We start from the raw sequence: 20,569 nt of genomic DNA on the forward strand, positions 1-20,569 counted from the left end.
GAAAGCTTGCTAAGTCCTTGGAGCGTGCGGCTTGGTAGCTATAGACTTCCACCACTGCAAGGCACTACGTCTGAGAAAAACAGCAGCTCGAAACAAATCTTGGATCCTTCTCTTTCAAGTGATCTTTATGGCTTATGCCTTGTAAGACATGAACGGTGAAGACGGGAGCGTGCCCGATGCGTGATGAAGTAAGGGTGGGAGTGGCTAATAAGTCCGGGGTCGAGACACGAAGATCCTTTCATATAAAATTTCAATAGACTTTGAAAGCGCCGGCTTGCTCTGTCTGCTCTTTGATGAGACTGGCGTGCTTTCAGAAAAGCACACGCCTGAAGCTCTGATACCACTGTCACAAAACGAGCACCACGTGCCAACAAAAAAGAGCAGACTGAACGACTTTAAGCACTTCAATAACAATTGAACGGAAAGAGCGAGGGCACACGTGACACGGAGTGGCGGACTTCCACCCCAGACAATATTGGCCCCAAACCTTGGCGCCCCTTTCAGTATTTCTTTATATTACTTGAACTCAGTACAATGCCAATACTCACGCTCTGCACCTTTTCACTGAAGCGTGCCAGAGACTGAGCCCTCTGCACTTATTTAAAGGCCCTTGGCCTTGAAAAGCAGTTTACATAAAAAGCTTGAAACTCAAAAGCAACTGGCCCAAAAGCTGCAAATGTAGATCACGGAAATTCGTACATGTTGCCACGTCAACACAGTTAGCGTGAAACGTGGAAATCCGTACAAGCTGCCACGTCAACAAGTGAGCACAAAATCCGGGCGTCCATACAGCCTGCTGCCACGTCATCAACTAAATACGCAAGTCCTGTGTTTGTGTGGGTCCTGCTTTATTTATTCTCTATAGGTCACTTGGGCCCCATTGGACGGGGTCTCATAAATTGGCGGGAACTTCTTAAAAAATAGACCCACTCGACGAGGATCTGTAAGATGGTGAGAACTTCAACAACTTCTTCTGCTGCTTCTAGGGTTTAGGCCCCTCGGCCAGGATTTGTAAGTTGGCTCCGTTCTTCAGTGGCTTGACACGTCAGCAATTTGTGACATCCCCCCTTCTTGGAAGAAAGTAATCGTCCGCGATTACAGCATATCTGCAAAACAACTCAAGTTAGCTCAAAAATTTCTGAGGGACATTCCGAGGGACAATCAATTTGCTCTTTTTTTGTTAAGGAGTTGGCTTCTCTTTTCGGCTCTTTTGTTAAGGAGTTGACTTCTCCTTTTGGCTCTTTTTGTCAAGGCGTTGGCTTCTCCTTTCGTCCTAATGGAGATCTTGACACAAGGCTTCGGAGCCGTATTCCGCTCCTCTTGATCCGACATTGTAACAAACTTGGACACCCCAAGTCAAGATTCTACCGCGACACAGTACAGATTCACTTCAAAATAGTTCACAATTTACACTTGAGTCGACATGGCCCGATGTAGTTCCGTGCCTAGAGATATTGGCCCCAAAGACTGGCGCCCCTTTCGGTATTTCTTTTTGTATTAATCTGTGTTCAAAGTACAAGAGAGTGGGTAGGTGCTCACTCTCAAACTCTGTGTCCAGATGCTCTAAGAAGTGAGGCCCTGTCCACTTATTTATTGGTTACAAGGGATGCCCAAAATCAAAAGCTTAAAAGCTTTTTAAAATAAAGCAATTTATCCCAAAAGTTGCTAATTCAACCAACGTAGACTTCAGCCAACGCAAAAGCAGGGAATCCGTACAGCAAGCCACGTCAGCACTGTCACCGCATTTTGCGGCGGAAAATCCAGAACTCTCGTATAGCATTCCGTACAACCTGCCACGTCAGCCTGTCGTCGGCGCTTGTTCGGGGTCTGCTGCCACGTCACCATTTTGTGACATACACCATTGGAACAATCTCGTCCCAAGAAGTAGGCCTCTGGTAATCAGCAAAGACTAGAAATTGGTATACCGAGGAGATAACTGGGCCAAAAGCTGGATGGCCATGTCCTCTAAACTAAGCTTTCCCATATGAAGTATCTCCTATTGAAGCTCCTACATCTGGTTGATGTGATCCCTCATGGATGAGTGCTTTACATCTAGGGTCCTCAACTACACCTCTAAGGCTATCCGCTTCATTGGAAAAAATATAGAAAAGAAAGCCGATCCCAAATCAACTTTACGTTCTTCATCAATAGGATGTGACTAATGATGACAAATGGTGTACTATTGAAAATTATGAAAGATCGGAATCCGGATTCGAGCATTGACACACTTCCATAACTTCGCTCCTGAAGGATCCTTCAGTCGTTGAAAGTTGCTTGAAACAAAGCCTCCAAGCTCGTAAGAGTCAAAGACGGCCATCGTGGTCACCTTCTAAATGACAGTTGTGTCGCCATCCAATTGGCTAGGGTAGGTATCTTGATTGGTTGATCACTTACTTTGGAGTAAAATTGAGACCAATCTCCCCACTCCTCATTGACGGGTGATTCACCTCCGTCGGTGCTACCTCATGTTATACTTCTTAATCTTGGATCGAGTTCATGTCAGAATCATCACCCTCTCTATCATGTGAGAGAACTTGGGCATGTGACAAGGCTAGGTCGAGGTAGATGAAGGGAATCCTTTGAATATACCCATTACAGGAGATATCAATCCCAAATGAGTGAAAAACACAGGAAAAAACAACAAACCGTCTCTTTTAGTCACAAAAAATCACCACCAAAAACTCGCACAAATCACCAATCCAAATCAAGAGCACATCGTGGCTCTAATACCACATTAAAGGTGTAGCCGAAAAGGGTGAATCGGGTAATAATCTCATCTACAACCGCGAGCGAACCTCCTCTCGAGACATGGCAGCCATTGGATCTTGGATCTATCACAACAGATCTCCTCGGAAACGACCTCCTATAGCGTATCGCCAACAGAACGTACACGAGAAGCAATCTGCCAGTGGAAACCTGCAAGTAGGCTGTCAACACGGAGGGAACGGGGAGCGCTGAGATTGCTAGCACAAAGTTTGAGAGAGAGAGAGAGAGAGAGAGAGAGAGAGTGTGTAACCGGCCTGTTAACTTCAAAAAGGACGGTAGACTTTACTTCAAACCTTGATTTAGCTTTCAACCATTATTAGTCGTCTATTCTACCTGTGCTATAATGACACAAGAGAGGGGAATGGGATACAGATGCTAGAATGCATCTGTATGCGAGTCAGACACCAGATTGGCCCCTAAATAGGCGCCCCTTTCAGTATTTCTTTATTCTTTAAAAGAGGGAATAAAAGTTGTGGTTCCCTACAAGCTGCCCCGCACAATCTGGGCTGAATTTCTTCTGTTCTAGCCCGATTTCGGTAGCATAACTGTACTAGGACCCTTCACAGTCAGTATCCCCACGCATTAGATGATTTTCCCGACGCATACGGACACTCTACAAAACCTGGCAAGAATCTGCAATACACTGAATTCTCTGTTTTCTGCCCTGAAAATGCGCCAGATCACCTGTACAGCGGTCCCCTCGCGTCCCCGAACCTCCTGGGGGTATTAGGGTTCCTTTAGGGCCAAAACCCTAAACCTGCAAAAATACAAAGCAGGCTGTAATTTACTGTTTCGGGCTCCGTTTCGCGTGCCGGCCGCATCCGTAGCAAGTCCTCAAGCTCCCGCACCTGTAGGGCTACTTGCCCTTTGAATCGGACGAGATTTTGCACGTGAAACCTCTCTGAATCACCTGTACCTGCGGGGGATTAGCCGCTAGCTAATCCAGTACCTGTGCAAGAGGCTCTTGCCTCGGCAATCACGCATGAACCCACATAACTGTACATTGGTCAAATGAAAAGCCCACTAGAGGGGCATAACCATAAAGAATAGGGAAGAGAGAGAGAGCAGTGAGAGGTGTGCAGGTCATGACATCCTGTACCTCACTCTACATAGAAGGTAAGCCAGCACTCCATTGAAGCTCTCCCACCTGTGACAGCACTCAAAAACGAGCTCACAGCTTAAAAATCACGTTTTTGTCTTCTCTTTAAGTAGTAAACTGGCTTCAGAGTGCCTAGTGTCACTCATTTGTGCATTTTCCCGCTTTAGACCCTCGGGTCTAAAAATATCTCACCTGCAGCCTCTGTTGACTTGGCCACAGAGTAACAAAATGATCCCCATGTCAAACTGCACGTAATGACGCGAAGACATTTTGCCGTCCAAAAATAGCAGTCCCTAAAATTTAGGAGTTTCTGTCATTACATTCTTCTAGGTCATCTGACCCTCTTTGTACACTACAGCCACACCCAGAACTAAAATGTAGCCTATGTAGCAAAGGATTCTGCTTTGGCTGGCCGATGACCCCACTTTGGCTAACCATAGTCCTTGTCCAACCTTAGTGCTCTTTAGCCCTCAGGCCTAGACTCTCTCTGAATAGTTCCACACTGGCTATGCAATGCAGGGCAGTTAGATTTCCAGAGGGGTGTTTCCAAAAGGTAAAACAAACGAAATTCCCCAAAGAAAGAGAAAATAAACAAAAATGGAATTGCCACTAGCTGGTGACACAGAGAGAGAGAGAGAGAGAGAGAGAGAGAGAGCAATGGTGGCTGAAAACGCTAGAGAGAGAAGAGAGAAAACGCTACAACATCTAGAGAGAGAACGCTACAACCTCTAGACAGAGAACGCTAGAGAGAAAGATGTAGCTCAAAAGCTAGAAGCTTAGCTCACTGATGACCAACATATAGTAGCACAAGTGAAAACACTGAAGACTCCCTGAGAAACCCTAAGAACAAGGGTCTCGCCTCATGCCGGCCTACCATGTGGGAAACACCGTGAGAGAACCACTGAGAAAAGTCTACCTCAGATAGATCCAGGCACTGCCAAAAAACAACCCCCACTCCCTAATCTACTCTTGGAAGATACTAGAGCCACCCTCGGACAGGAATCTAAACTCTAACACAAGACATCATTAACTTTTGGTCTCAATACGTCTGGACCAATGCACAACATTTTATAATAGTTCTTGCTAGTTAAAAATTGATAGTCAAGGTTTCAAAAATATACCTATGGCTTTCTATGCCATAAAAAGAATGTTTATAGCAACCACCTCGTCCTCGCAGTTGTGACTTTGTCCATCGACAAAGTTTCACACCACTATGAGTACCTATTATTTTATAGCCCTGCAAAGGATGCCTTTCAGAATATACACATGACCTCACTTGCTCAAATACACTAGCGCTAAAATACCTGCTTCTCCAAATTTGAGCGAATGGTAGGAGTGACCATTTCCTTTAACTGAGAATCATCTGCGTGGTCGATACTTTCCCTATTGAAATTCCTCCTCTTGAAAACTTGGCCCTTGCCACCTTTTGCACTACCGTTCTGCGAAGGAGTGAGCTTACCAACAACATCTTCTACATCAACAACAGCTTCTCTCGTATCTTCCTTGGTAACCTCCTCAGAATCATCATCTGTGAAGAATTCATCAGAAGCATCTGAATGGTTCTCCTCTTCTTTTTTCAATGAAACCCCTTGTGTCTCTAACATGGTTGAAGACTTCAACTTGTCCACAAGTTGTTCTTTCCACACTTTGAACCTGTGCTCTACGTAACCTTCATCTTCATCGCCTTCACCTCTATCAAGTATTTTAGATGCGCCAAGCTCCTCCATATATTGATCCCACAACCTTGCAACTAGATTATAAGAAGAGCCATATGCCTTGCTGCCAACCCCAAAAACTGCATACTTGCATCCAATAAGGAGTTGTGCACCAACTCGAAAATCAGCTGCACTTTCTTCCAACCACCTTCCAAAGAACGACGCGTGAAGTGGAACCGCACCGTTGTCCCATGTGGATGCAATAAAAATCACAAGCTTTTCTTTTGCAAGGTCTTCAGGTTCGTAATTAGAAGGATCGACAAGCTGGACAGACATATTCTTTTTCAAGAGATATTGAACAAGCTGTTCAGCTAGGGCTTTTGCATGCCCTGTTTGAGAAGCATAAATAACTTTGCCAACTTCTGCCTCCTCAAGAGTTTTAGTTTCTGTTTCTTGTGTCCGGGTAATGGTTGAAACATGGCGTGCCTGCTTAATAAGGCTTACTCTTTCGCTACAAGAATTTGGGTTGCAGTTACCATTACAGCCCCTATCCCTGTGTGTGCTCTTGCTGCAATGATGAGAAGCTGAAGCAGAGACTCTGTATCCTTCATCTTCACCAAAATCTGCGTCGTCCCCTTCTTCGTCGTCGTCCCCATCCAAGCCGGCCTCCTTCAAACCTTCCATCTCCTGCTGCCAGTTCAAAAGGTCCCATTCTCGCCGCGCGGCGGCCTCCAGCAGGTGTCTGCGTCGGGTTCTGTAAAAGAGCCAGAGTGCAAGTGAGAGGAAGGCGATTGAGGCGCCCTGCAGAGCAAGCTGAGCGCGGGGGCGTTCCATGCTGTTGGACTTTTGAGTCCCAATTAAAAACGAGCTGCGTTCGCATTGAATTGAGAATTGAGTGAGAGAGAGAGAAGGGGGGCGAGAGATTTTTCATGAAAGCGTGTTAGTTTGTTTTACCTAAAAGTGTTTGGGATACCAATCGTCGTGGTTCACAGGTGTATCTCCGCATAAATTGAATAAGGATCATAATGTTTTTTAGAGGTACTTCGCCAAAAATCACAAGAAGTGTTAGAGTTTTTCAAGCTCAATGTTCATGATCGTACAAGAGTCAATGTTAATATTTGTTGTTCCATTTTTATATTTCAAAAAGAAAGAAAACATGCAAGTCTCTTTGCATGGGGGAGTTTGCACAATTCTCTCCAATTTTTATAATAGGAAAGAACGTGTCATTCCCACGACAGCGTGCAATTTTCAGTGTGTTCATTAACTGCGTTCTTAGTGTCAAAAATCAAAAAATGATAATCCTTACTCACTACGTGATTGAATGTCTATCACCAATGCACTTCCTTGCATCAATGACGTTGGACGTCTCCTGCAGTTAACCCATTGCAAAAGACGACATCCAAGGGAGGATGCGCTTCAAGAAGGTTTTGTGCTCTTGTGAGGACATCACATTTCGTATACAAATTGATCGAACACTACCAAGCATGAGATTGTGTTGAGATGTCGAGCTCTACATCTTGAACTGGCATCCACTACGGGTCTTGGTCGCTTACGGCATTTACTCACTAGCGCGTTAGGCGACCGACACGGAGGATCTATGCCAGTGATTCTACAACTGGACTACACTTATAGTGCCAGCGTAGTACGCTTCTAGCGAGTTCACACTTAGTGACCGCATGTACATATGTGTTACTTTTCAGTTTTAGCACTTAGTCATTTTGTACTCTCTTTTTTGTACGAAGAAAAAGAAGCTTTCCATCTCTGTGTGCTTTGTGCTTGTTTTGTGTAGCTCTCTTGCATCCTCTTTCTTTACATGGTATTAGAGCCTGGTGCAGGCAAGAGAGGCTAAGAGAGCAAGAGCATCACAATCCCTTTGTTCACAATCCACGACCAGATGCCAAAGGTGCACCGTGCAGCGAAAAAAATTTAGGGGTTTTTCGTACAAGTTTCTGAACAGGTCTCCAAAGTGCTGTACACAAAGATTTATTGTACAAGTACAGTGGTTGTATGTACGCTTGATCGTGGACACTCGTTGAGTGTAGAAAGCATTACAGGTACCACGATTGCAGGTTCAGTAGATTTGCAGGTTTTTGCAGATTGCAGCTATTTTGTCTTAGTGCTTCAAGATGTCTGACGGTTTCAGTCAGATTGTTACTGAGAAGCTTGAGAAAAAAAACTACCCTGCATGGAAGTTCAGAATAACAAATTTCCTAAAAGGAAAAGGTTATTGGGACTATGTAGAAGGAGACAATGAAAAGGAACCAGAGATTCTCGAGGCAAATGCTACAGCAGAACAAAGAAAAGCTTTGAGGGACTGGCAACAAGGCCAAAGCAAAGTGATGTATTGGCTTTCTATGAGCATCACAGATGGCATGATGGGCTATCTACAGGATGCTGAAACCCCCGCCATTGCATGGAAAAACTTAGGCAGAGTGTTCGAGGTGAACACCAAGGCCAAGAAGCTTCAACTAAAGTCGGAGCTAGATCAGATTAAGAGGAACAACCTCTCCATCAATGATTATGCTTTGAAGATCAAGAGTATCATTGAAACTCTTGGATCTATTAAAGTTTCAGTGGAAGACGATGACATTGTCTGTGCATGCTTGGATGGTTTAGGAGATGAGTATGTATATTTCAGGTCTTCCATAATACAAGAGACGACATCCCCGTGTTCCAAGATTTGATTTCTATGCTTATTCTTGAGGAGAATAACCTTGACACATCTTCTTCTCATGGCAGAAATAATTCTGAACATACCTTCTATTCTAACTCCAACAGAGGTAGAGGTAGAGGTCGTGGTCGAGGCCCAAGGGGTTGCAGGGGCCAATTTCAAGAAAGTGAATCAAATCAAAACAATACAGGTGGCAGGGGAAACCATTCTCAAGGCAGGGGGAGTCAAAGAGGTCATGGTGCAGGATCAAGCAGGCAGCAATATACTGTAGATAGCAGAGAATGTTGGACTTGTGGTGAAAGAGGTCACATGTCACGTGACTGTCCAAAGGGAAAAACAAGTGGAAAGAGAGAACAGGGCAACTATGCATCTACTAGCAGAGATGCAAATGACAACAAAAACGAGCGCATGTTTGTTATGCAGCATGTAATGAATACGATGACTGCAGAGAATTCCACCCAAGATGATGTTTGATATGTGGATTCAGATGCCTCTAATCACATGACGTCTCGTGGAGAGTGGTTTAGAGATATGCGCAAACCAGATGTGTCAGGCTATGTGCAGACAGGAGATAACACAGCTCACCCCATTGCTCATGTAGGGGACATACCTCTAAATACGAAGAGTGGGAAATCAAAGTACTTAGCAGATGTACTTCATGTCCCAAACATTACAAAGAATCTTGTTTTTGTTGGACAAATGGTTGAGCAGGGTTTGCAGGTTCGCTTCAATCCCAATGGCTGTTATGTAGAAGATTTCCATAATGGTTGTAAGCTGATCACAGAGGGCAAATGTGTGGGCAGAATGTTTACGCTGAATGTAGACATGCCTGAGGTAAAAGCTGCATTATTTGCACAGGGCACAGGTGTTGTGGTTGATGTTGACATTTGGCACAAACGCATTGGCCATGTCAATGAGCAGAGATTGTGCAGCATGCAATCAAAACAGATTGTAAAAGGTTTGCCCAAATTCAAGGTTGATGGTATGCATAAAGTGTGTGCACCATGCCAGTTTGGAAAACAGTCAAATGGGCTCATTTCCACATGAGCGCAATGTATGTAAAAAGCGGTGCTCACAAATGTTTGGGGTCCAACCGATACTGCAAGTATACACGGTTGCAGGTATTATGTCTCTTTCATTGATGACCATACAAGGAAAGTATGGGTCTACTTCATGCGTAACAAAAGTGAAGTGTTTGGTCACTTTCAAGACTTCAAAGTCATGATTGAGAAGGAGACAGATATGCAAATCAAGACATTGAGGTCAGATGGAGGGGGAGAGTACTTCTCCAATGATTTTTCCGATTTTCTGCGAATGCATGGTATACGCAGGCAGTTTACATGCAGATATACTCCACAGCAGAATGGAGTCGCAGAAAGGAAAAACAGGCACATTGCAGAGGTTGCACGTGCATTGATGAATGAGAAGAACATGCCTCATCATTTCTGGGCTGAAGCTGTAAATACAGTTGTGTACATTATGAACAGGACACCTACAGCTGTGGTGCATGATGTAACACCTGAGGAAAAGTTTACAGGTACAAAGCCTGATTTGGCACACTTGAAAGTGTTTGGCTGCATAGCTTACGTGCATGTACCAGATGAGTTGCGTAGGAAATTGGATCCTAAAGCAAAGAAATGTATTCTTGTGGGATATTCCCTTGAACAAAAGGGGTACAGGTGCTACAATCCTACTACACGAGAATTACGAGTGAGCAGAGATGTAGTCTTTGATGAGATGAGCAGCTGGTACAGTAATGCACATGGCACTATTGGGGCTAATGTAAAAGATGATGTGGTTGTACAAAATGTGAGGCCACAGTCACAGGTTTTGAGTGGACCACAAGAGTCCTCTTCTTGTGGCTCTGTTGAGAAGCCATGGAATGGTAGACTACGTATGCAGGTTACTCCACCAGCAGGTACATGGAACGTATCACGAAAAGGAAAGGAAAAGGTTGATGAACCTCCCCTTATGGCTGATGCATCATCAGGTTTTTCACATGTAGACATGGATTCAGATGGTTCTGAACAAAGTCTTGATGAGGAATTTGGAATTCCGGCTGTCAGGACACCTAGTGTAAGGAAAGTACAAGAAGATGCTACAGGGCAAAAGAGTGACCCAGGACTGCGCAGATCTAACAGAGTCAAAAATCCAGTTCAGAAATTGACTTATGATGGGTATCTAGCGCATCACCAAGCCTACATGGCTAAGGTGATACAGGATGTGGAGCCCACATGTTTTGAGGATGCTATTGGAAATGTGCATTGGGATGATGCAATGAATGAAGAGATGGCTGCATTGGAAGCAAACAACACATGGGAGTTGGTGCCATTGCCAAGTGGCAAGAAAGCTATTGGCTGTAAATGGGTGTATAAAACCAAGCATAAGGCTGATGGTAACATTGAGTGTCACAAGGTAAGGCTAGTCGCAAAGGGTTATGCACAGACGTATGGCATAGACTATGAGGAGACCTTTGCTCCAGTGGCAAAGATGACGACTGTGAGAACTGTCATAGCAGTGGCTGCATCTAGAGGATGGATTATCTATCAAATGGATGTAAAGAATGCCTTCTTGAATGGTGAGTTGCAAGAGGAAGTGTATATGGATTAGCCACCTGGTTATGTCGATCCAGGTTACCCAGATTATGTATGTAGACTTCTCAAAGCTTTGTATGGTTTGAAGCAGGGCTCTAGAGCATGGTATGACAGGATTGCCAAGTATCTTGTCAGTATTGGGTTTAAGAGAGCTCATGCTGATCATTCACTCTATGTACGTGAGAGTGATGTGGGGATTGTGGTCATTACCATATATGTAGATGACCTTATTATTGTGGGTGACAATGCTATGGAGATTGACCATGTGAAGGGTCTTCTCAAACAGGAGTTTGAAATGAAAGATTTGGGCGAGTTGCGCTACTTTCTTGGCATTGAGGTGATCAGGACTCCATAGGGTGTATGGCTACACAGAGACAGTATGCTTGGACATGTTGTCAAAGTATGGTATGGCTGATTGTAAGCCAATTTCTATTTCCTTGGATGTGAATGCAAAGTTGAGTGCAGAGAAGGGTGATGTTGTTGAGGATGTCAAGATGTACAGGAGGATTGTGGGTAGTCTAATCTACTTGACTATCACGAGGCCAAACTTGAGCTACACAGTAGGCTTGGAGAGTCAGTTCATGCAGCTTCCGAAGAAGCCACATTTGGATGGAGTACGACGCACACTTCGGTATGTGCAAGGGACTCTTGACTACGCATTGTTCTATGCAACAGATGTGCCATTAGCATTGTATGGGTATACAGATGCAGATTGGGCAGGTAGCATTGTTGATAGGAGATCTACGAGTGGATTCATGTTCTCTTTTGGGAGTGTTGTTGTTACTTGGAGCAACAAAAAGCAGCCTACGGTTGCTTTATCGAGCACAGAGGCCGAGTACAGAGGTGCAGTAGTTGCAGCATGCGAGGTAGCTTGGCTACGCACATTACTTGAGGACTTGGGAGTGCAGGTGGACCAGCAGATTGTCCTCCATCGTGACAACCTCAGCAGCATGTAGTTGGCTAGGAACCCATTGTTCCATGCCAGGACCAAGCACATAGAGGTCCATTACCACTACATTCGAGAGCGAGTGTTGGCGGGCGACATCGACTTGGTCTACGTCAGCACAGAGGAGCAGATAGCGGATATCTTTACCAAGGCCCTCGGAGCTGAGAAGCTTCGACGTTTCCGGACTATGCTTGGACTCTGCGACATGCAGAGCTCGAGGGGGAGTGTTGAGATGTCGAGCTCTACATCTTGAGCCGGCATCCACTACGGGTCTTGGCCGCTTACGGCATTTACTCACTAGCGCATTAGGTGACCGACACGGAGGATCTATGCCAGTGATTCTACAGCTGGACTACAATTATAGTGCTAGCCTAGTACGCTTCTAGCGAGTTCACACTTAGTGACCGCATGTACATATGTGCTACTTTTCAGTTTTAGCACTTAGTCATTTTGTACTCTCTTTTCTGTACGAAGAAGAAGAAGCTTTCCATCTCTGTGTGCTTTGTGCTTGTCTTGTGTAGCTCTCTTGCATCCTCTTTCTTTACAGATTGTACCCCCAACAAGCCCTGACTAGAAATCTCATTGTTAATTCTGATTCCCATGTGAAATTCTTCAAGGTGCAAGCATAGGTGAAAACAACCTACAACTTTTTGGCAATGCTCTTATTGTGCGCACATCCTGCAATTGGTGTGCACAATAGGAGCTTTTAGGCCCTGCTCTTGTTGCGCACATCTCGCAATCAGTGCATTCAAAGAGGTGGCATCTCGGGCAAGAAGCTCCTCAAGCACTTTTTGTACTTTCTCAAGCACACCACATCTAGCATACATATCGACCAAGGCATTGCCAAGCCCTACATCTTTTTTTATCAACAGCCCCTGACTAAAAATATCAGCCTGAACCTTTGTGCCCATATCAGCATCTTACGTAGAGCAACATGCCTTCAAAATGCACGCGTACGTGATTGCATCTGGTGGAAACAGACTAGAGTTTTCTCATATGGCAAAGCTTGCAATCAGTGGAATCCAAGAGTCCACTCTTTGCATAGGAACTGAAAAACATTCTCGACCCTTTTGGCCCTGCTCCTATTGTGCATATCCTGCAACCAGTGCATTCCCATACTTTGCATCCCTTGAAAATAGCTTAGATATTTTGGAGCTGCTGCTCTTGCACACATCCTTTAATCAGTGCATTCCAAGAGACAACATTCTGGATATGAAGCTCCTCAAGCATTTTTTGTGCTTTCTCAAGTGCACCACATTTGGCATACATCTTGACCAACACAGTCCCAAGCATGACATCTTTTCTCAACAGCCTCTGGAGCTGCTCTTCTTGTGCACATCCCGCAATCAGTGTTGACAGACAACAAGCTCATCAAGCACTTTTTGTGCTTTCACAAGCGCACCACATTTGGCATACGTATTGACGAAGACACTGCCAAGCATGACATCTTTTCAATAGCCTCTGACTAGCAATATAATTGTGAATTTTGTGCCCATATAAGCATCTTGCGTAGAGCCACATGCCTTCAAGATGCATCTGTAGGTGATTGCGGCTGGAGAGAGGCCCTTGCTTCGCATACATATCAACCAAGGCCGTGCCAAGCACAGCATCTCTTTTCAAGAGCCTCTGACTAACAATGTAATTGTGAACTTTTGTGCCAATATCAGCATCTTGTGTAGAGCCACATGCCTTCAAGATGCATGCGTAGGTGATTGCATTTGGAGAGAGGGCCTTGCTTCGCATACATATCGACCGAGGAAGTTCCAAGCACGACATCTCTTTTCAAGAGCCTTTGACTACCAATATAGTTGTGAATTCTTGTGCCCATATCAGCATCTTGCATAGAGCCACATCTTTCAAGATGCATGCTTAGGTGATTCCATTTGTAGAGAGGCCCTTGAGCCCTTGCTTCACATACATATCGACCAAGACAATGGCAAGCATGACAACTTTTTTCAACACCCTCTAGCGTTGCTTTTGTTGTGCACCTTCCGCAATCAGTGCATTCCAAGAGGCAACATCTGCTGAAAACATACATGAGCTTTCTGGCCATGACAATGTGGGGAAAATCTTGCAGTCAGTGCATTCCAAGAGTCTATACTTCGTACAAGAGGCTCCTACAGCACTTGCGAGAGCCACATGCCCAAAATGTAAGCATGGCCTTCAATGCAAAAGTATAGGTGATTGAATTTATGGAGATACACTTGCTTTGCATTTGCTAAAAACAATCTCGAGATTTCTGGCCCTACTCTTGTTGCGCACGTCCCGCAATCAATGCATTTCAAGAGGCAACATTTAACATTCATATCGACCAAGATGATGCCAAAGACGACATATTTTTTTAACAGACTCTAACTAACATATAATTATGATTTTTTTGCCCATATCAGCATCTTGCGTAGAGCCACATGCCTTCAAGATGAATACGTAGGTGATTGCATGTGGCGAAAACAAACTGGAGCTTTCTCTTATGGGGCAAATCCAACAATCAGTGCATTCCAAGAGTCCACACTCTAGATAGGAAGCTGAAAATAGCCTAGAGCTTTCTGGCACTGCTCATGTTGTGTGTATCCTATGACCACAGCATTCCAATGCTTCGCATCCATTGAAAACACCCTAGAGCTTTTTGGCCCTGCTCCTATTGCACACTTCCCGCAATCAGTGATTTCCAAGAGGTGACATTTCATGACAGTATCACATTTGGCATACATATCAACCAAGCACTACCAAGCATGACATCCCTTACCAACAACATCAGACCAGGTATCTTCTCGTTAATTATCTCACCCATGTCAACAGCTTGCATAAGGTCACTAGCCTTCAAGGTGCAAGCATAGGTTAATGCATTTGAGAAACGCCTTCCATTTGCATCTGCTTCATGTTGTGTGTATTGTGGGAAAAGTGCATTCCAATGCTTTGCATCCATTGAAAACATCCTAGATCTTTCTAGCCCTACTCTTGTTGCACACATCCCACAATCAGTGCATTCAAAGAGGCGGCATTCCTGGCAAGAAGCTCCTCAAGGACTTTTTGTGCTTTCTCAAGCACACCACATCTGGCATACATATCGCCCAAGGCATTGCCAAGCACCACGTGACTAACAATATCAGTCTCAATTTTTGTGTCGATAAGAGCATCTTGCGTAGAGCTACAAGCCTTCAAGATGCACGCATAGGTGATTGCATAGGTGATCAACAATGTAAGAACAAGGGGAACTAGACTCAGGATCCTCCTCCCAACCCCCCATTATATAGGCGGGCTCCTAGCCCCTTGCCCTAGACGGATCCCCTGTCCACACGGTCTAGCCCGGCCCCTAGCCGAAGTCCATGACTGCCCTAGTCCTTAGGTTTGACCCTTGTCTTGACATTACTTCCCCCTTAAGGAAGAATTTTCGTCCTCGAAAACACAAGTAGTATTGTCTTCTTAAGAGTACTGATGTTTTCTTTATTGACGTCTATACGTGGGCCAGTTGTCTAAATGTCTGATAATTGGTGTAGTGAGGATGCTCAATGAAACCAAGAGCAACATCTTGATTTTCAACATTGTTGTCCTTTTGCAACCACTTGTATCGAATTGGTAACTCAATTTGTAACTTACTTGAGTACTTGAAAGGAGTAACCACAACTAAGAGTTATCCAAAGGCAAAACCAGTTTTCAGATCTTCTGAAGGTACTGGAATAATGCAAGAAAACCTTGGCGTAACTTTCCATGCACTTGTGAGCCAGATTTCCTACTTGCGTGAGTATCTTGAAAAGTTCATAGCTACTGAGGGATAGAATAGGGAGTTTCCTCTTGTCAGACTTCTGAATAGTTTGGAACACAAAGAACTACATGTTCATCCCTAATGAAGGTTACTTGCCAACATACTTTGTCAGCACATGTGGTAAGTCCTTGACTTATGAAACTATTGAAACAATATCCAACCCCACCACAACAGGTGTTCAAAGTTGAGAACCTTACTTAAGCAAATTCTAGAATAGGGAGAAAATCATCTATTCAGAAATGCGTTGTGCTAACGTATGCTCTTAGCATATCCTTTAGCAAAAGAAATATTTGTAAGCTGCCCATCCAACACAAGATGACTAGCAGCAATAAGAGTGAGGTGCTTTTTCCCAACCACTTACAAACAGTCTTCCATGACTCTCGATAAACTAGACTCAATCATTGAGTATCCAGCCATATATTTGATATGGAGTGAAGACAACCAACTAGGTTGAAAGCGGGTTGGACTGGAGAATCTTATAGGGTTTAGACCATTCAACCACAGACACCCATCCTAAGCCAGTACCTTGTATGGCAGGGTGTAAACTCATAATAAAGCTGCAGTAGAGATTGCACTTGTAATACAAACAAGGTGCAGAAAGAATAGAGTCCATGAAGTTGCATGCCGCTCCAAATAAATCAGTGTTAAACACTAGGGCCCATAACACCTAGTGTGCATGCATTTAACACAAACTTATTCAAACCGCAATTCCATGACGAGACTTTCCACGGTGCATTCGGGAAAGCCTGGCGACAAAAGTTGCACCATAACAAAATGTGACAACCCAGTCACACCTAGGTACCAACTATGAGACATTCTCATGAACGTAGCATATTTGGCTTTATGTAGAAACGAACCTCCGTTGAGGTGGTTTCACAACACTTGTAATCGGAACAAGTCTGTACTTAGTACCTGACAATTTCTGGCCACTGAAATTGTTCCTGATACGGTGTGCTCCAAATGGTCGAATGAACCAATGCGACCAGCACGTAGGGACTTCGTCGTGACACATCATTAAGACTTAGGCACCAGTGTCAGTCCCAGAGACTCATATTCACCACATGTGGAATATGTCTCAAATAAGGATGGCAAAGAAAGCGACATCCATCAAGCACAAATTGTACTTGTGGGTGGAGGAAACTATGAACACTCCAGGATGCAAGTGAGAGGGACCCTCATTGTCATTGCTCCACACTGGCTAAACCAAACTCCTTGAGTTCCTAGACCATGTTGTATCCCATGTGATAACATGTGCCAAATCGAACCCGACAAGTGGGTTCATAACAACATAATGTACAGTGGACACTACGGCCCAAAATACTTTGTTCCAACATGCCCTTGGCATGGGTCTGAAATGTTGAAGTGGATTTAAACGACTTGAAAAAACCAAACAATGCATACTAAAACTGGAATAAAACCAAATCAATAGATGCATACCTAGAATGTTGAAGTGGATTTAAACGACTTGAAAAAACCAAACAATGCATACTAAAAACTGGAATAAAACCAAATCAATAGATGCATACCTGGAGATTGAACTGAATGTTCACTTACCCATAGTCAGATACAGAGGAGCACGTCGTCCACCTCGTGAGAAAACAAGCAACATGGTACTGGAAACCCTAGGTGTTGCCTTTGCAATCCAAACCTATTGATTAGAATCTACATAGTCAAACCCCTTGGTAAGACCCTTTGTAGAAACTGCTCAACTAGCAGGTAACAGTAACCAACATAGTCAACCATGTACAAAATGATTGGAATAAACTTCAGAAGTTGACTTCGTCCACTACCTCGTGGTGTATTGCGGACTTCTTTCCTTGAAGGTATAATGAGAATAGATCAAACCGTGATCCTCCATGACGAGGGGGTGATTTAGCAATCATCCGCTGGGTCTTACCCCCAAACTGTGCTGCCATAGACACTTGTAGTGCTATAGAGAGAGCAGGAGATCTACACAAGTGAAATACCTAGCTCATACGGATGGCCATGCTGTCTCAACTGATTCCTACATCTGTACGCTGTGTTATAGATCTACCTATGGGAGTGTAAGTTTAGTCAAAAATCAACTCCATCGTTGCACCAAAACATGTAGTGCCTACGAAATACTCAAAAGATCTGTACTGGCAAGACTCTTGCTTGGCCAGTAACATCAATGGGAACTCCAAGGGATGAATCTGTTCAAGCTGGAGAACAATCACCCAAGAAATACCAACCGTGGGTCTTACCCTAGGTCTTGACAATGGCTCTTAGAGTGGCTCATAGTCCTTATGTGAATAACAAATTAGTGGTCAATGGAGAAACTGATGAAGATGAATTGGAGTGGCATCTTGACCACTTACTAGCTGAGAGTGAGAGCATTGTGGCTCAGGCTGACTCACGAGCAAAACATGTATCAAAATAGTCGTAAAAAATTTTCATTATTCTTTGAGAGAGAGAAGAGCATGCTGGGCTGAGAAATTGTCCTTATATGACTATGACGTGTATAGTTGATTGCCATGCCTTTATGCATCGTATGCCTAATGTGCAGCTTATCCTATAAACATGCAACAGTTGTCTGGTTGGACTCTTAACGAGAGAGGGATTAGAAAAACAAGTCACAGACTGACTCACCTATCTGGTGTGTGGTTGTGACGACACCAGTGTGACTTAATGATAGCACGTTGCCTTTGAATTAAGTCCGAGTTTTAGGTTCTTTTAGTGGTGTTGTGTTTGGACAGCAATCAAAAAACATTCGTAATGAATATTGTCCTTGACAGAGTGATTGTGTGAGAACTTACTTGATACCATCTGGGTAGCATGGCTTGCATACAAAGATGGGAGCCCATGGCTACCGTGACAGTTGTAAACATAAACATTAACACCAGAAGTGCCTTGCACCGATTGGACTGGTAAACTTGGTTTCCACCGCTCTTGACTCCAAGTCAATGGTAACACGATTTAGAAACCGTGTTGCACGTGAAATTGGTTAAGCATTTGGCGGTTCATAACAAATCATATTGTGACACGTATACCCTATTGCACAGATATTGTATGCATCTTATAATGTTGTCGGCGGATCGTATACGCCGAGACTATGAAACTGGTCATACCAAAAATGATTATTTCAGAAAAGAAATTGGTGCATAACACTACCCAATGCCAAAAAATGGACAATACTCTGAAAAGCCACATGCACGTATGAAGACATATAACTACTGTGCCATGCACCAAAACTGGAGTTGATGTTTATAACTACTGTGCCTTGCACCAAAACTGGAGTTTATGTCGAATCGCCAACTAATGCATCATGCTTATGTTGTCGGACATGTGGACACTGCTTTTTTTAATGCGTTCCTAAACAAATAAAGCATAATTTTTGACTTTTTGCACGTTGAAAGTCAGATTGTGATAGTCGCTTCCTGTCCACGTTGGTCGTGACCAGATTTGTTCCTACAACCAAATTATTTTGGACATGTTGGACCTCTTTGGTCATAACTGGTGGATTGATAACCCCTTGGGTTGCTAGCAAGTGGGAAGCTGATTCTGGTAGCATTTTGTAAATTAATTGTGCGAGTTTTCCACTTGCATAGCCAATATTTGGACCCTTATAGCTAGCTTGCAAAATCGGGCATCAAAAGTTTGTCAGTTCTGTCAAGTGACAAACTCCTGGGCATCTGGCAAGTTACTGTCATCCTCTAGAATATCAAACACACTCTGTGAAAGAGGAGATAGACTGCCGGGGTATGCATTATCTATTCCTGTGGTACCCTCCGAGAGAGTATCCGGCCACACGACATCCACAGGTGGAGGTGACTCCAAGTATTCAAAGTCAAACATGTGTTGATCATCAATTTCCGCACTCATCGCGAAAACGTGGTGTGCGAACAAAAGAGAAAGTAATACCTTGGAGTACAGAAATGCGCGTAGCTGTACCTAATGCAGAAACTTGTAGCAGAGGCCGATGATTAGCCGTGCTAATTACACCTGCGGTTGTATAGAAGGTGAACTCCAAATTGCCAATGAAATTGAAGGTGTTGAAAAATTGGAGCGTCCCAAAGAACTTGCTCGCATCGTGTGTAGTCCAGCAAGTTGCAAGTCGTCGAATGTAGACTTGATGAACGATCTTGCAAACGTTCATCTTCAATGGAACCGAACGCCAAATTCAAAGTCGGATTGTAACTCCCAAGCAACCGTGAAATCATTAATTAATTTGCAGCCGAGGATGCACTTGAAAGCACCTATCAATTCCTAGTGGCCGACAAACTGGGTTTGCATCTTATGCAATTGCCAAATCGGTTGAAATTTATGAGTTTTCGAAACTGCAAAATCTGGTTTTCAAAATCTACGGAGCTCTGAAAAATGGCTAACATTTGCAGACGTGCCAAACCGTGTATGCCTGAAGGTACTGTGTATGCCGAGATGTCGCTTGTATGGGGGTGTATGCCGGGGTGGGCATGCACCCTTCTTTAGATACTTTTGCCCAAGGCCGTTGGCCTTAGGGAACTTCGTGTGAATAGGAGAGCAAAGCCAGCGATGGCGTGCTGCTGCAGAGCTGCCGAGAGAGAGAGAAGAAGAAGCGCCACCTCCTGCTTTGCTCGAAACTGCCTGACCCAGTGACGAGTTAGGTGCAGCTCAATCTCACGCTCAGTTCAAGCCCTCCATCAACCAGTTTCACACAGGTGATGATGCCGCCTCTCTCCTCGCAAGTGGGGTCACCCACGCTGTGGTCACAGCCGATTCTCCTGTGTAGAGTGGCTTCACGCCTCCTCCTCTCCTCTCATGCACATGCAACATGCAAAAAAGACCATGCCCTTTTTTTCTTAACTTAGCTCTGATACCAGTGTAAGAACTAGGGGAACTAGACTCAGGATCCTCCTCCCAACCCCCCATTATATAGGCGGGCTCCTAGCCCCTTGCCCTAGATGGATCCCCTGTCCACACGGTCTAGCCCGGCCCCCGGCCCTTGGCCCCTGGCCGAAGTCCAGGGCCGAAGTCCATGACTGCCCTAGTCCTTAGGTTTGACCCTTGTACTGACAAACAGCCCGTGACTAACAATATCAGTCTCAATGTTTGTGTCCATAAGAGCATCTTGCGTA

At 44.3% G+C, this 20,569-nt stretch overlaps 1 protein-coding gene across 1 annotated transcript in view; it reads right to left on the reverse strand.

The window, feature by feature from the left end:
- The window catches only part of LOC147422026 (flavodoxin family protein / radical SAM domain-containing protein), a 56,062-nt gene extending 49,636 nt beyond the window's left edge, over nt 1–6,426 (reverse strand). The window contains exons 1-2 of the mRNA XM_086502703.1: nt 5,170–6,426; nt 4,987–5,102 (exon numbers count right to left, since the gene is read on the reverse strand). Coding sequence (XP_086358829.1) covers nt 4,987–5,102; nt 5,170–6,354 — 1,301 coding nt within the window. The 5' untranslated portion in view covers nt 6,355–6,426. The remainder of the gene's footprint in view (nt 1–4,986; nt 5,103–5,169) is intronic.
- Nucleotides 6,427–20,569: the final 14,143 nt, after the last annotated feature.

Source organism: Adiantum capillus-veneris, chromosome 27 (genome assembly GCF_014529385.1).
Source record: "Adiantum capillus-veneris isolate H3 chromosome 27, ASM1452938v2, whole genome shotgun sequence".
NCBI lineage: Eukaryota > Viridiplantae > Streptophyta > Polypodiopsida > Polypodiales > Pteridaceae > Adiantum > Adiantum capillus-veneris.